Raw genomic sequence first — 14905 nt, 5'->3', positions numbered from 1 at the left:
TACTGATATGCAAAGAACTCCAAGATATGCTACATGAAAAATAGAAGGTACAAGATAGTATGTACCTGGTGTAAGAAAGGGGAAAAAAGGCTAGGCACATGGTGGCTCACACTCGTAATCCCAGCACTTTGGGAGGCCAAGGCAGGAGGATCACTTGAAGCCAGGAGTTGGAGACCAGCCTGGACCACATAGCAAGACCTTGTCTTTACAAAAAAAAATAAAATAAAAATAAAAATTAGGCAAGCATGGTGATGCACGCCTGTAGTCCCAGCTACTTTAGGAGACTGAGGCAGAAGGTCACTGGAGCCCAGAAGTTTTAGGCTGCAATGAGCTATGATCATGCCATAGCTCCCCGCCACAGAGTAAGACCCTGTCTGAAATAAGGGGAAAAAAAAAAAGAGGAGGAAAAATACTTTTTAATGTAGACTCCTATTTGCTTGTATTTATATAAAGAAACTTTGGACAACTGCCTCAAAACTGGTAAAAATATTTTAAAAAGCATGCTTAATGTATAGGATCTTGGTGGTTGAGGACAGATGTGGGAACCAGACTCAACACAGTCCCCATTTCTGAACCATGTGCAAACGTTACTCAATTTTTAAAACCAAACATGAAAATAAATACATGCAACTTAAACCATGTCATTCCTTTGCCCCAAACCAGTGCCTTCTGATCTCACTAAAAGTGAAAAGCAAAGTGCCCTCATCACCTACAACATACCTGCTAGCCCACTCTGGCTTCACTGCTGATTCCTGAACGTGGCAAGCAAATTCCGACCTCAGATCCTTGGCACTAGCTATTCCCTCCACCTGGAGCACTCTTCCTTCCAGACATCAGCTTTGCTCCCTCCATCCTTACTTCCTTCAAATATCTGCTACAGTAACACAAAATAGCACCCTCATTCCCCATTCTGCTTTTCTACATAGCATCACTCTTTGTAATGTATTAAATATATTTATTTACTGTCTCTCTCACTCCAAAAATAGAAGATTTACTGAGATATGGGCTGTTTTGTTCTCTAACACATTCCCTGTACCTAGAACAATGCCTGGCACATAGTAGTTGCTCAATAAGCACTCAATGAATTAATATGATTATGGGGATTGAAGAAGCATATGAGGAAGGTACTATTATTCTCCTTTTACAGATAAGGAAACTGAAGCAGAAAAGCTGAGAACCAAAGCCAAGATTTAAGTATCTAGTACATGAGTGTTCATTGACCTTTCAACTTCTGTGGGGCAGAGAGCGGTCTCTGGAGGATACCCAATAAATAATTACAGCATTTGCCTGTTTCGGTGGGAAAGATGGAAAATACGGGGGAGAGGAGTTTTCATGCCTTCTTACATCTTTTCAAAACCTTGTGAATATGTTATCTATTTACAAAGTAAATTAGTATTCTAAATAAAATATCAATAACCCAGATGTCTTACAACAGATAATGGTTAAAAAGAGTTTGGTACATACCACGGTATACTACTCACCAAGAAAAAGAAATGAACTACTGATACATGCAGTGACTTGGATGAATCTCCAGAGAATATGTGAGTGAAAAAAGCCAATCCCAAAAGATCACATATTGTATGATTTATTTTATTTATTTATTTATTTTTTTGAGATGGAGTCTTGCTCTGTCACCCAGGCTGGTGTGATCTCAGCTCACTGCTGCAACCTCTGCCTCCCACATTTCAAGCGATTCTCCTGCCTCAGCCTCCTGAGTAGCTGGGGTTACAGGTGCGCACCACCACACCAGGCTACTTTTTGTATTTTTTTAGTAGAAACAAAGTTTCACCATGTTGGTTAGGCTGGACTCAAACTCCTGACCTCATGATCCACCCACCTCGGCCTCCCAAAGTACTGGGATTACAGGTGTGAGCCACTGTGCCTGGCCTGTATGATATCTTTTATGTCAGGGGTCCCCAACCCCTAGGTCATGCACGGTACCAGTGCAGGGCCTGTTAGGAACCGGGCCACACAACAGGAGGTGAGCAGGAAGCGAGTAAGCATGACCACCTGAGCTCTGCCTCCTGTCAGATCAGTGCTGGCACGAGATTCTCACAGGAGCTCGAGAATCGAATTGTGAACTGCACACGTGAGGGATCTAGGTTGCACGCTCTTTCTGAGAATCCAATGGCTGATGATCTGAGGGGGAACAGCTTCATCCCCAAACCACCCCAACTCCATCTGTGGAAAAACGGTCATCCACAAAACTGGTCCCTGATGCCAAAAAGACTGGGGACCACTGATTTATGTAACAATCTTGAAATGACACAATTATAGAAATGGAGACCAGATTAGTGGTTACCAAGGGTTAAGGTGGGGGTGAAGATGGGAAGGAAGTGGGCAGCTATAAAAGAGTAACATGAGGGATCTTTGTGGTGGTGGAAATGTTCTGTGTCTTGACAATCAACATAAATACAGTGGTTATGATGTACTACAGTTTTGAAGATGGTACCACTGGGACAAACGGGTAAGGGACCTCTCTGTGTTACTTCTTAAAACTGCATGTGACTCAACAACTGTCTCAAAATAAAAGCTTAACAAAAAAGCATATGAAAATATAAGTTAAGGCCGGGCGCGGTGGCTCAAACCTGTAATCCCAGCACTTTGGGAGGCCGAGACGGGCAGATCACGAGGTCAGGAGATCGAGACCATCCTGGCTAACATGGTGAAACCCCGTCTCTACTAAAAAGTACAAAAAAAACTAGCCGGGCGAGGTGGTGGGCGCCTGTAGTCCCAGCTACTTGGGAGGCTGAGGCAGGAGAACAGCTTAAACCCGGGTGGCGGAGCCTACAGTGAGCTGAGATCCGGCCACTGCACTCCAGCCTGGGCGACAGAGCTAGACTCTGTCTCAAAAAAAAAAAAAAAAAAAAAAGAAAATATAAGTTAAGAACATCTAGCCAGTACTTTTTGTTGTTGCTGTTTGTTTTGGTTTTTGGTTTTCTTCTACCATCTAGCCAGTACTGTTAATCAGTATATTATCTGGTTCCCTAGACAATGAAGAGTCTGCCACGTGAAGATCTGGAGAAAGATTTGAGGTAAGACAGTTTCAGGCAGGGAAACAAGCCATTGAGAAAGTTTAATAGGAGAACAAAACTATCATGTTGAAAAAACAAAGTAGACCAGTGTCACCGGAGTATAGTGAGAGACAAGCATATGATAAAGATGAGATGAAAAGGATAGGCGTGGGCCAGGTAATCTAAATCTTTACAGACCACTGTAAGGCATATGAATCTTATGTTTAAGTGGTATATGGGTAGAATCCAATAATTATTAGCTTTTTTTTTTTTTTTTCTCGGTAAGCCTGAAGACAAGAATCCTATGTACCCAAGGAGATAATAAAAAGCCCAAGGAGGCTGGGCACAGTGGCTCACGTCTGTAATCTCAGCACTTTGGGAGGCTGAGGCAGGTGGATCACAAGGTCAGGAGATTGAGACCATCCTGGCTAACATGGTGAAACCCTGTTTCTACTAAAAATACAAAAAATTAGTGGGCATGGTAGCACATGCCGGTAGTCCCAGCTACTCGGGAGGCTGAGGCAGGAGAATCGTTTGAACCTGGGAGGCAGGGGTTGCAGTGAGCCAAGATCGTGCCATTGCACTCCAGCCTGGGGGAAAGAGAGAGACTCTGTCTCAAAAACAAACAAATTTTAAAAACCCATGGAAACAGCAATACCAAAGAACATAAAATGAATTATGTAGTACTTGAGATAAGAAGTCATTAAAATTCAACTTGTACATAGTAACAAGCAAAAGGCAGAAAGTCAAATTCTGGTCCTGACTAAATTCAGTCAGTCCTGTATTTCTTGGGTTAAGAAAAAAATTCTAGGCCGGGCATGGTGGCTCACACCTGTAATCCCAGCACTTTGGAAGGCCAAGGCCAGCAGAGCATTTGAGGTTAGGAGTTCAAGACCAGCCTGGTCAACATGGTGATACCCTGTCTCCACTAAAAATATAAAAATTAACCGGGCGTAGTGGCACACACCTGTAATCCCAGCTACTGGGGAGGCTGAAGCAGTAGCTGGTTCTCCTCTGGGGAGGAGAATCGCTTGTACCTGGGAGGCGGAGGTTGCAGAGAGCCAAGATCGTACCATTGCACTTTGCACTCCTGCCTGGGAGACAGAGCGAGACTCCGTTTCAAAAAACAAAACAAAAACAAAAACAAAAAACAAAAAAAAAAGAAAAGAAAAGAAAAAAACTGTAAAGGGTTAAGGTTTTACAGATACTAAGAATACATTGTAATGATCTGAAAATAAACTACCCAAAAGTCTGTGCTATAATTTAAATGGTATTATAATTCACATTTGGCATTTTTATCCACTTGCCTCTTTTTTGTCTTTGAACTTATCAATTTCTTTCTTCAGAAGCTCCACTCTTTGAAAGGATTCAAGGTTATTCACACTGTACACAAGAACAAAGCCATCAGCAAATGAAAAATAATGCTTTGGCAGCTCCACGCCTTCCTGTAGACCTCTGGTGTCATAAAGATGTAACTGTTCTTTTACTCCTCGGTCTGTTTCCACTGAAGCCATGTACACATCCTCCATTGTTTCGCAATCTTCCATTCCTGGGATTAAGAAAAGAAATTACTCTTTTTGGCTAAGCCAGTGAACTGCTCAGTATTTTCTTGTCCCTTAGAAACTGGCTTTCTAGGTTTCCTATTTACCACATATAATAATCACATTTCTATTTTACTTTTTTTTGAAACAGGGTCCTGTTCTGTTGCCCAGGCTAAAGTGCAGTGGCTCAATCTCAGCTCACTGCAACCTCTGCTTCCTGGGCTCAAGGGATCCTCCCACTTTAGCCTCCCAAGTAGTCCCTCCCAGCTGGGACTACAGGTGCCATCATGCCCAGCTACTTTTTGTAGAGACGGGCTTTCACCATGTGGCCCAGGCTGGTCTCGAACTCCTGGGCTCAAGCAATCTACCCACTTTGGCCTCTAAAAGTGCTGGGATTACAGGTGTGAGGCACTGCACCTGGCATAAACAAAATTCTTTTAAAAAATACTTCTTCTGCATAAAAATAAAAATCCCCTTCTTGTTTATGATATTTTAAAAATGCATTTTACCACTGTTTCATTTGTGCAAGTTTTATCTCTTCAACTAGTCTCTAAGTTTACTGAGTGAAAGGAACCATTCTGTATACACAGCAAATATTCAATAAGCCCTTGTTGATAAAGGAATTAAAGGGAGAAGATTAGCACTCTGAATTTTAATAATAGTGGAGAGACATGTGATAAGACAGGTAAGGTATAGTCCCAGTAATCACCTCCATATTTAAATATGAGGCCAGGTGCGGTGGCTCACGCCTATAATCCCAGCACTTTGGGAGGCCAAGGTGGGCAGATCACCTGAGGTCAGGAGTTCAAGACCAGTCTGGCCAACATGGTCAAACCCCGTCCCTACTAAAAATACAAAAATTCACTGGGTGTGGTGGCGGGCGCCTGTAATCCCAGCTACTCAGGAGGTTGAGGCAGGGAGAATTGCTTGAACCCGGGAGGCAGAGGTTGCAGTGAGCCGAGATCATGCCATTGCACTCCAGCCTGGGCGAGAGAGCGAGACTCCATCTTAAAAAATAATTTAAAAAAATAAAAATAAATAAATGTGAGATACATCCAGAGGTAAAATCACATGGGTAACATCCTTTATCCCCCCAAGTCATACTATGTTATAGTTTTTTTTAAAACTCTAGTTACAGTTTTCCTAAACAACCTATATACTGTAGAATGATTTGTTCCAGATGCCTTACATGAAATGTCCGTAAGTATTAGATTACATAAAATCTCCATAAGTATTAGATTAAAAGGAATAATCACATGGTAATATATAGATTGCATCATGAGAAACCAAAAATTTACTTTCATCAACATAACTCATAAAGAATGTATTCAGTGTTTAGAAAGGTAAAATTATTCATAAATTTGATTATGTATATACATGTCTGTGTCATCCTGTCATAAATTAAGCCCTAAGGAAATTAAAGGTTATCTATTAAGACACAAACATACTGGGCTTTGATTACAAATTAATTTAAAAGCAAAAACTACCAAGTGTTTTGTCACGTGACGTTTTATCCACCAAAAGCCAGTCCTGTTAGCCCACCCCTACCTGCCTCTCCAAAAGGGGGTCTAAAGCTTAGACCTTTTGATATTTTGGTACTCTAAAGATCAAATGAAGTCAAGAGTCTTCCACTAGTTCTCTAGATCTCCTCTCCCACTCCATGCTGCTGGGCAACAACCTATCTCACATGCCAGGGGACGGCTTAAGGGTGCAATCTCTGGGGAGCGTAAAACAGAGGCTGTCTGGCCTGTGGGATAAAGGCAATGAGTTCCACCATGAAAACGGGGCAATTAAGTGACATGCCTGCACACACACATACTGAATGTTGAAGTCCTCCAGCTCTCCCTTTCTGCTCCCAAAACACTGGCAGCCAGGACTTTATCCCCATCCAGAGGAATCTGGAGAATCTGGCCAATGGAAAAGGAGAAACTCCTAAATATACTGACATCTAGGCTTCCCCAACAAATGCCCCTGCCAGATCACTTTAGTGAAGCTCAAAGTCATGAACCCTATCCATATGCCTAGAGCTTCCAATTGGTTTTTTTTTGTTTTTTTTTGAGATGGAGTCTCGCTCTGTCACCCAGGCTGGAGTGCAGTGGCTGGATCTCGGCTCACTGCAAGCTCCACCTCCCAGGTTTATGCCATTCTCCTGCCTCAACCTCCGGAGTAGCTGGGATTACAGGTGCCCGCCACCTCGCCCAGCTAGTTTTTTTGTATTTTTTAGTAAAGACGGGGTTTCACCGTGTTAGCCAGGATGGTGTCGATCTCCTGACCTCGTGATCTGCCCGTCTCGGCCTCCCAAAGTGCCGGGATTACAGGCTTGAGCCACCGCGTCCCGCCCCAGTTGGCTTTTTAAGTCTTATTTATTTATTTATTTTTGAGACAGGGTCTCACTTTGTCATCTAGACTGGAGTTCACTGGGACAATCTCAGCTCATTGCAGCCTCGATCTCCTGGGCTCCAGCAATCCTCCCACCTCAGTCCTTCAAGTGGCTGGGACAACAGGTGCACACCACCAAGCCCCACTAATTCTTGTATTTTTTCGTACAGATGGGGTTTTACCATGTTGCCCAGGCTGGTCTCGAACTCCTGAGCTCAAGCTATCTGCCTGCCTCTGCCTCCCAAAGTGCTACGATTACAGGTGTGAGCCAATGCACTGGGCCTAGGTGTCCATTTTTAATTATGAACAGATAACCAAGGTTTAGTAGACACCTGAAGAAAACAGAGACTAACAAGAAGAGACCACTACAGAGGACACCAACTATACAAAGAAAAGAAAAACAAAACAAACAAAAAACTACCTAATCTATCAAAAAAATAAGATAGCACATCCATGAAATAGGAACAGGATACTGAAAAACAAAAACTCAATAGAAGGGCTGGAAAATAAAGATGAGGATATCTCCCAAAAAGCGGTACAAAAATATTGAGAGATGAGAAACAGGAAAGGAGAAATAAGAAAATTCAAAGACTAGTCCAGAAGGTCCAGCATCCAAAAAGATAGTTCCAGAAAAAAAGAACAGAGAACACAGAGGAAAGAAAGCAACAACAAAATAATTCAAAACTGAAGAACATGCATTTCCATCTAGAAGGGACCCTCTAACTGTCCACTATAGTAAATGAAAACAGACTGGCCAGGCACGGGGGCTCACACTTATAATCCCAGCACTTTGGGAGGCCGAGGCGGGCAGATCACCTGAGGTCAGGAGTTTGAGACCAGCCTGGCTAACATGGTGAAACCCTGTCTCTACTATAAATACAAAAATTAGCCAGGCATGGTGGCGCGTGCCTGTAATCGCAGCCACTCGGGAGGCTGAGCAGGGAGAATTGCTTGAACTCAGGAGGTGGAGGCTGCAGTGAGCTGAGATCGTGCCACTGCACTCCAACCTGGGCAACAGAGCGAGATTCCATTAAAAAAAAAGAAAGAAAAAGAAAAGATCAATTCTATGACGCATCACTGAAATTTCAGAACACTGGTGTCTTAGTCCATTTGTGCTTCTATAACAAAATACCACAGACTGGGTAATTCAAAAGCAGAAAATTTATCTCTCACAGTTCTGGAGGCTGGGAAGTCCAAGATCAAGGTGCCAATAGGTTTGGTGTCTTGTTACAGCCCAGTCTCCACTGCAAGATGGAGCCTTATTGCTGCATCCTTGGGAGCAGTCAAATGTTGTGTCCTCACATGGTGGGAGAGACAGAAGGGCAAGAGAGCACTCCCTTCAACCTCAACCCTTTTATAAGGATGCTAATCTTTCATGATGGATTAGTCCTCATGAAGGTGAAGGGTGGAGCCCTCATGACTTAATCATCTCTTATAGGCCACACTGCTTAATACTGTTGCATTGGAGATTAAGTTTCAACATCAATTGTGGAGGAGATCCTATCCTTCAAACTACAGCGACCAGGAACAAAGAAGAAAGCCTAGAAAAGCTTCCACAGACAAAGCATCAAGAATCATAATGGTTCCCAGATTCTCAAAAGTAGCACTAGAAGCAAGAAGACAATAGAAGCTGGTAAAGTTAAAGAGACACACCTTCTATGAATCAGCAATTTCATTCCTAGATATGTATACCAGAATTTATCACATAATAGCCAGGATACATGTACAATAATATTCCAGAGTAGCATTATTTCCAATAGCTCCGAACTGGAAATAACCCAAATGTTCATCAAGACAGAAGACAGGTAGTTTCATGCAATAAAATGTTACATCAATGAAAAGTAAAGAACCACAGCTATGGCAAAAAAGGATGAATCTTTTATTTATTTTTTTCTAAATAGAGATGGGGTCTCCTGATGTTGCCCAGGCTGATATCAAACTCTTGGGATCAAGTGATCTTCCCACCTCGGCCTCCCAAAGTGTTGGGATTCCAGTGGTGAGCCACCGTGCCTGGCCTGATGTGTCTTACAAATACAATGTTGAATAAAAGAAGCCAAACATGGATTAATTCATATAAAATCCATAGGGCAAAAATAAACTATACCATTTAGTGATACACACATATGTGGCAATTAAAAATAAAAAGAATGATTAACTAAAAGTCAAGAGAAGGAATGAGTTGCAACTGGACAGAGGAACACAAGAGAGCCACTGGCCTGTCCTCAATGTTGTACTTTTTGATCCATGTGGAGAGTTTGTGAAGGTTTGTCTTATAATTATTATTTTTTAATTTTTTATTATTATTATACTTTAAGTTCTAGGGTACATGTGCATAACGTGCAGGTTTGTTACATATGTATACTTGTGCCATGTTGCTGTGTTGCACCCATCAACTCGTCAGCACCCATCAACTCGTCATTTACATCAGGTATAACTCCCAATGCAATCCCTCCCCTCTCCCCCCTCCCCCCTCCCCATGATAGGCCCCGGTGTGTGATGTTCCCCTTCCCGAGTCCAAGTGATCTCACTGATCAGTTCCCACCTATAAGTGAGAACATGCGGTGTTTGGTTTTCTGTTCTTGTGATAGTTTGCTAAGAATGATGGTTTCCAGCTGCATCCATGTCCCTACAAAGGACACGAACTCATCCTTTTTTATGGCTGCATAGTATTCCATGGTGTATATGTGCCACATTTTCTTAATCCAGTCTATCACTGATGGACATTTGGGTTGATTCCAAGTCTTTGCTATTGTGAATAGTGCCGCAATAAACATACGTGTGCATGTGTCTTTATAGCAGCATGATTTACAATCCTTTGGGTATATACCCAGTAATGGGATGGCTGGGTCATATGGTACATCTAGTTCTAGATCCTTGAAGAATCGCCATACTGTTTTCCATAATGGTTGAACTAGTTTACAATCCCACCAACAGTGTAAAAGTGTTCCTATTTCTCCACATCCTCTCCAGCACCTTGATTAAATCATATATGCAATGCTTTCAAAATTCTGAAAGGATATTATTTTTGACCTAGAGTTCTATACCCATCAAAATTACAATTCAAATGTTAGTGCAAAATAAAGACAGTTTCAAACATACAAAGCCTCAAAAAATGTATCACGTATATTTTCTCAGAAAACTATTTGAGAAGACCCTCCATAACAGTTAACATGTAATCATAGAAACAGAAAGAAACAGAACCTAACACAGATATGAAGCAAAGGAAATCACAAGCACAATTAGTAAATATCTCAATTTGGAAGCCCCAGCTTCACAACTAGGTGCCAGGCAGAGGGCAGGTTGAAGGCCGCCATCACTGAACGTTCTGTTCTACTGTACAACCTTTTCAACCCCAGAAAAGTACTGGAAAATGTGTTTCAAAAAAAAAAAAAAAAGGTATAAGCCAAAAGAAGATGACAAGAGATCTAGGAAACAGGAAGTCAAAACCAGGGAGAGGCCAGCTGCAGTGGCTCACGCCTGTAATTCTAGTATTTTGGGAGGCCGAGGTGGGCAGATTGCTTGAGGCCAGGAGTTCGACACCAGCCTGGGCAACATGGTGAAACCCTGTCTCTACTAAAAATAAAAAAATTAGCCAGGCGTGGTGGTGCATGCCTGTAATCCCAGCTACTTGGGAGGCTGAGGCAGGAGAATCACTTGAAACTAGGAGGCGGAGGTTGCAGTGAGCCGAGATCGTGCCACTGCACTCCAGCCTGGGTGACAGAGCGAGACTCCGTCTCAAAAAAAAAAAAAAAAAAAATCACAGGGAGAAACAAAGGGGAAGTTCCATGATCATGGTGGCACAGTAGATAAAAGAACACAGAGCTCCTGGAAGGACACAGCCAAGAACAAAACAGATTATCTGATGGAGCTGACCTCATGGAGAACTGAGAAACATCTGGACTACGTGGAAAGAACCAGCAAAAGGTATAAACAAAACTAAAGAAATGACAAATAAAGTATTCGTTTCCATGAAAACAACAACAAAAAAAGGATCACAGTATACTAAACTGCTTAACTGAGAATACAGCTGAGCCTTACACAACACAGGTTTGAACTTCACATGTCTCACATGTGGATTTTCTTTCTCCTCTGCCACTTGACAGCAAGACCAAACCCTCCTCCTTCTCCTCAGTCTACTCCACATAAAAACAATGAGGATGAAGACCTTTACGATGCACCACTTCCAGTTACGAAATAGTAAATATATGTTCTCTTCCTTATGATTTTTTTTTTTTTTTTTTTTGAGATGGAGAATCGCTTGAATCCAGGCGGTGGAGGTTGCAGTGAGCCAAGATCGCACCACTATACTCCAGCCTGGGAGACACTGATTTTATTTTATAGGCATTATCATCAAAGAGAGGGTCTTACATCCTTTGCAGTGGCTATTTTTCACTTACATTCTTCTTTTCAAATTTAAATAATGGTAATCTCTTATACATTTCAAAACAACCTTTATTTTTTAAATCAGGTTTTTTGTTTTTTGTTTTTATTGAGAGTCTCGCTCTGTTGCCCAGGCTAGAGTGCAGTGGTGTGATCTCGGCTCACGACAAACTCTGCCTCCCGGGTTCAAGAGATTCTCATGACTCAGCCTCCCAGGTAGCTGAGATTACAAGCACATGCCACCATGCCTGCCTAATTTTTATATTTTTAGTAGAGATGGGGTTTTGCCATGTTGGCCATGCTGGTCTTGATCTCCTGACTTCAAGTGATCTGCCTGCCTCAGCCTCCCAAAGTGCTGGGATTACAGGCGTGAGCCACCATGCCCAGCTTCTTCCTTATGATTTTAATAACATTTTCTTAACTCTAGCTTACTTTATTGTTAAGAGTACAGTATATAACACAACATATAAAACATGGCAATCAACTGTTTATGTTATCAGGTTTAAGGCTTCTGGTCAACAGTAAGCTATTAGTAGTTAAGTTTCTGGGGAGTCAAAAATTATATGCAGGTTTTCAACTGACTGGGGGGGCGGTGTTGGCACCCGTAACCCCCGCACTGTTGAAGGGTCAATTATACTGTATTTATATATGCCAGCAGCTCCCCAACTGTGGTCTGCAGATCTCATGAGGTCTCCTTTCAGGGGATCCACATGGGCAAAACTATATTCATAATAATACTAAGACATTTGCATTTTCCACTGTGTTGACATCTGTACTGATGTAGAAAAGCAATGGTGGGTAAAACTGCCGGTACCTTAGTGCAAATCAAGTCAGTGGCATTAAATGTATAGTCGCCATTAGATCCTCTCTTCATCTTGTGCTTGCGGTTAAAACGTTAAAAAGCCAGTTTTACTTAAGAATGTCCTTAATGAAGCAATAAAAATCACTAATTTTATTAAACCTCAAGCATTGAGTATATATCTTTTCAATATTCTATGGGATTAAATGGGAACTATGCATAAAGCATTTCAGCATACAATTACAGTAACTGTCTCGAGGAAAATCTCTTGTGTGTTTTGAATTGCAAGCTGAACTAGCTGTCACTTTTAAAAATAACAAATGACAGAAAAACTATGTATTTATGACACGTGACAAACATTTTCTCAAAAATTAATAAAGGAAGCCTAGCATTTCAAGGAAAGTAACTATAACAGTATTTGTTGTCAATAAAATTTGAGCTTTCCGGCAAAAATCAGAATTGTATCCATCATCATGAACTTGATAGATTCCCAATACTGATGAAATTGGTAGTGATATTAACAAAAGTGATATGGAAGATTTGCTTAACTCGGTGAACCAAAATTTCCCAAATGACCAATTCATGATGCTAAAAAACTCTGCTTGGGTGAAAGATCCATTTAAAATGCAGGACCAATCAATGAGATTTCAATTTAGTAGAGTAAAAAGCTTCACAAATATGATTTCAGATTCTACACTGCAATAACCTTTAAGTAACCATCACTCGTTGAGTTTTAGTGAAATACCAAAGAAAAATATCCATAATTACCTGAAAAGGCTATTAAAGTATTCCTCCTACCTTTTCCAACTCCACATCTGTGTGCGGCTGGATTTTCTTCATATATTTCAACTAAAACTCCTCAACACAACAGATTAATTACAAAGGCAAGTATTAATAGATATGATAATTGCCTTCTATTAAGTTGGACATCAGAAAAGATTTTCTAAAAAGTAAATCAATGCCAGCTTTCTATTTTGAAAATAAAATTTTTCATAAAGTTATTCTAGAATATAATGAGTTTATTAGTGTCATTTAGAAAAATTAAGTAGTTTACAAATGTCTTCATTTTCCTTTTTTTTCCTTTTTTGAGACAGGGTCTCCTAAACTGGAATGCAGTGGTGTGTTCAAGGCTCACTGCAGCCTCCACCTCCCATGTGATTCTCCCACCCCAGCATCTCAAGTAACTGGGACCACAGGCGCATGCCACCATGGCCACCTGGCTAATTCCTTTCTTTTTTTTCTTTTTTCTTTCTTTCTGTTTTGTTTTTAGTGGAGATGAGGTCTCAGGCTAGTCTCAAACTCCTGAGACCAAGAGATCTTCCCACCTTGGCCTCCCAAAGTCCTGAGATTACCAAACTGAGCCATCACGCCTGGCCAGTTTTAATTTCTAATACAGTAAATGTTGGAAGATATAGCCCACATAAACAAAAGCTGTTTGGGCTCCTCAGCAAGTTTTCGCAGGACAAACGGAGTCTAAAACCAAAAAATTTGAGAACTACTGATATAGGTATTATAATAAACACTACATAATGAATTTAACCACAATTGTTAAACATTATTTTAGAAAAATAGAAGAGAAGCAGAGTACATCGAAATGGTTAATGAAAAATGGAAATGTGGGCCAGGTGTGGTGGGCCAGGTGCAGTGGCTCACGCCTGTAATCCCAGCACTTTGGGAGGCCAAGGTGGGCGGATCACTTGAGGTCAGGAGTTCGAAACCAGCCTGGCCAACATGGTGAAACCCCGTCTCCACTAAAAAAAAAAAAAAAAGAATACAAAAATTAGCCAGACGTGGTGGCATGCACCTGTAGTCCAGCTACTCGGGAGGCTGAGACAGGAGAATTGGTTGAACCTGGGAGGCAGAAGTTGCAGTGAGCCAAGATTGTACCACTGCACTCAAGTCTGGGAGACAGAGTGAGACTCCATCTCAGAAAAAGGGAAATGTGCTTAAGTTACTTGCCAGAAATAAATGCTCTGATGATCTCTATTTACTTATCTAACACAAACATCACTTCACTTTAACCTGTAATATCTATCTTCCTTACTAAGCATGACCTCCAGAGATGGTATCTTCACCTCTGTAACCCAAGGCCTGATTACATGTATCATACAGCAAATACTAATAAAGAATTATTTGACTCAATAAATGAATAAATGAATGAGGTAGTCCAATTAACAAAATGAAGTCATACTCACTAAACGGCTGTTTCTTCCATTTTTAAAAATCTATATACAGCAGCTCTGGGAAGTCGTGTGTTGTTTTTTTTTTTCTTTGAGATGGAGTCTTGCTCTGTCACCAGGCTGGAGCGCAGTGGTGCAATCTCGGCTCACCGCAACCTCTGCCTCTCGTGTTCAAGTGATTCTCCTATCTCAGCCTCCTAAGTAACTGGGACTACAGGCGTGCACCACTACACTCAGCTAATTTTTGTATTTTTAGTAGAGACAGGGTTTCACCATGTTGGCCAGGATGGTCTTGATCTCTTGACCTCATGATCCGCCTGCCTCAGCCTCCCAAAGTGCTTGGATTACAGGCGTAAGCCATCGAGCTTGGCCTTTTTTTTTTTTTTTTTTTTTTTTTTTTGAGACAGTCTCGCTCTGTAGCCCAGGCTGGAGTGCAGTAACACCATCTTGGCTCACTGCAACCTTGTCCTCCCAGGTTCAAGAGATTCTCCTGCCTCAGCCCCACAAGTAGCAGGATTACAGGCATCTGCTACTATGTCTGGCTAATGTTGTATTTTTACTAGAGATGAGTGTCACCATGTTGGCCACGCTGTTCTTGAACTCCTGACCTCA

At 41.5% G+C, this 14905-nt stretch overlaps 1 protein-coding gene across 7 annotated transcripts in view; it reads right to left on the bottom strand.

The window, feature by feature from the left end:
• Positions 1-14905, bottom strand: part of NKIRAS1 (NFKB inhibitor interacting Ras like 1) — a 29318-nt gene that overhangs the window by 4736 nt on the left and 9677 nt on the right. For all 7 annotated transcript variants that reach the window (XM_065539855.2, XM_065539856.2, XM_065539852.2 and 4 more), the window contains exon 3: positions 4318-4563. In XM_065539855.2, the coding sequence (XP_065395927.1) occupies positions 4318-4563 (246 nt within the window). The remainder of the gene's footprint in view (positions 1-4317; positions 4564-14905) is intronic.

The sequence above is a fragment of the Macaca fascicularis genome, chromosome 2, assembly GCF_037993035.2.
Source record: "Macaca fascicularis isolate 582-1 chromosome 2, T2T-MFA8v1.1".
NCBI classification, from domain to species: Eukaryota; Metazoa; Chordata; class Mammalia; order Primates; family Cercopithecidae; genus Macaca; species Macaca fascicularis.
The sequence above is the reverse complement of the archived record's forward strand: the minus strand, read 5'-3'. Positions and strand labels throughout refer to the sequence as shown.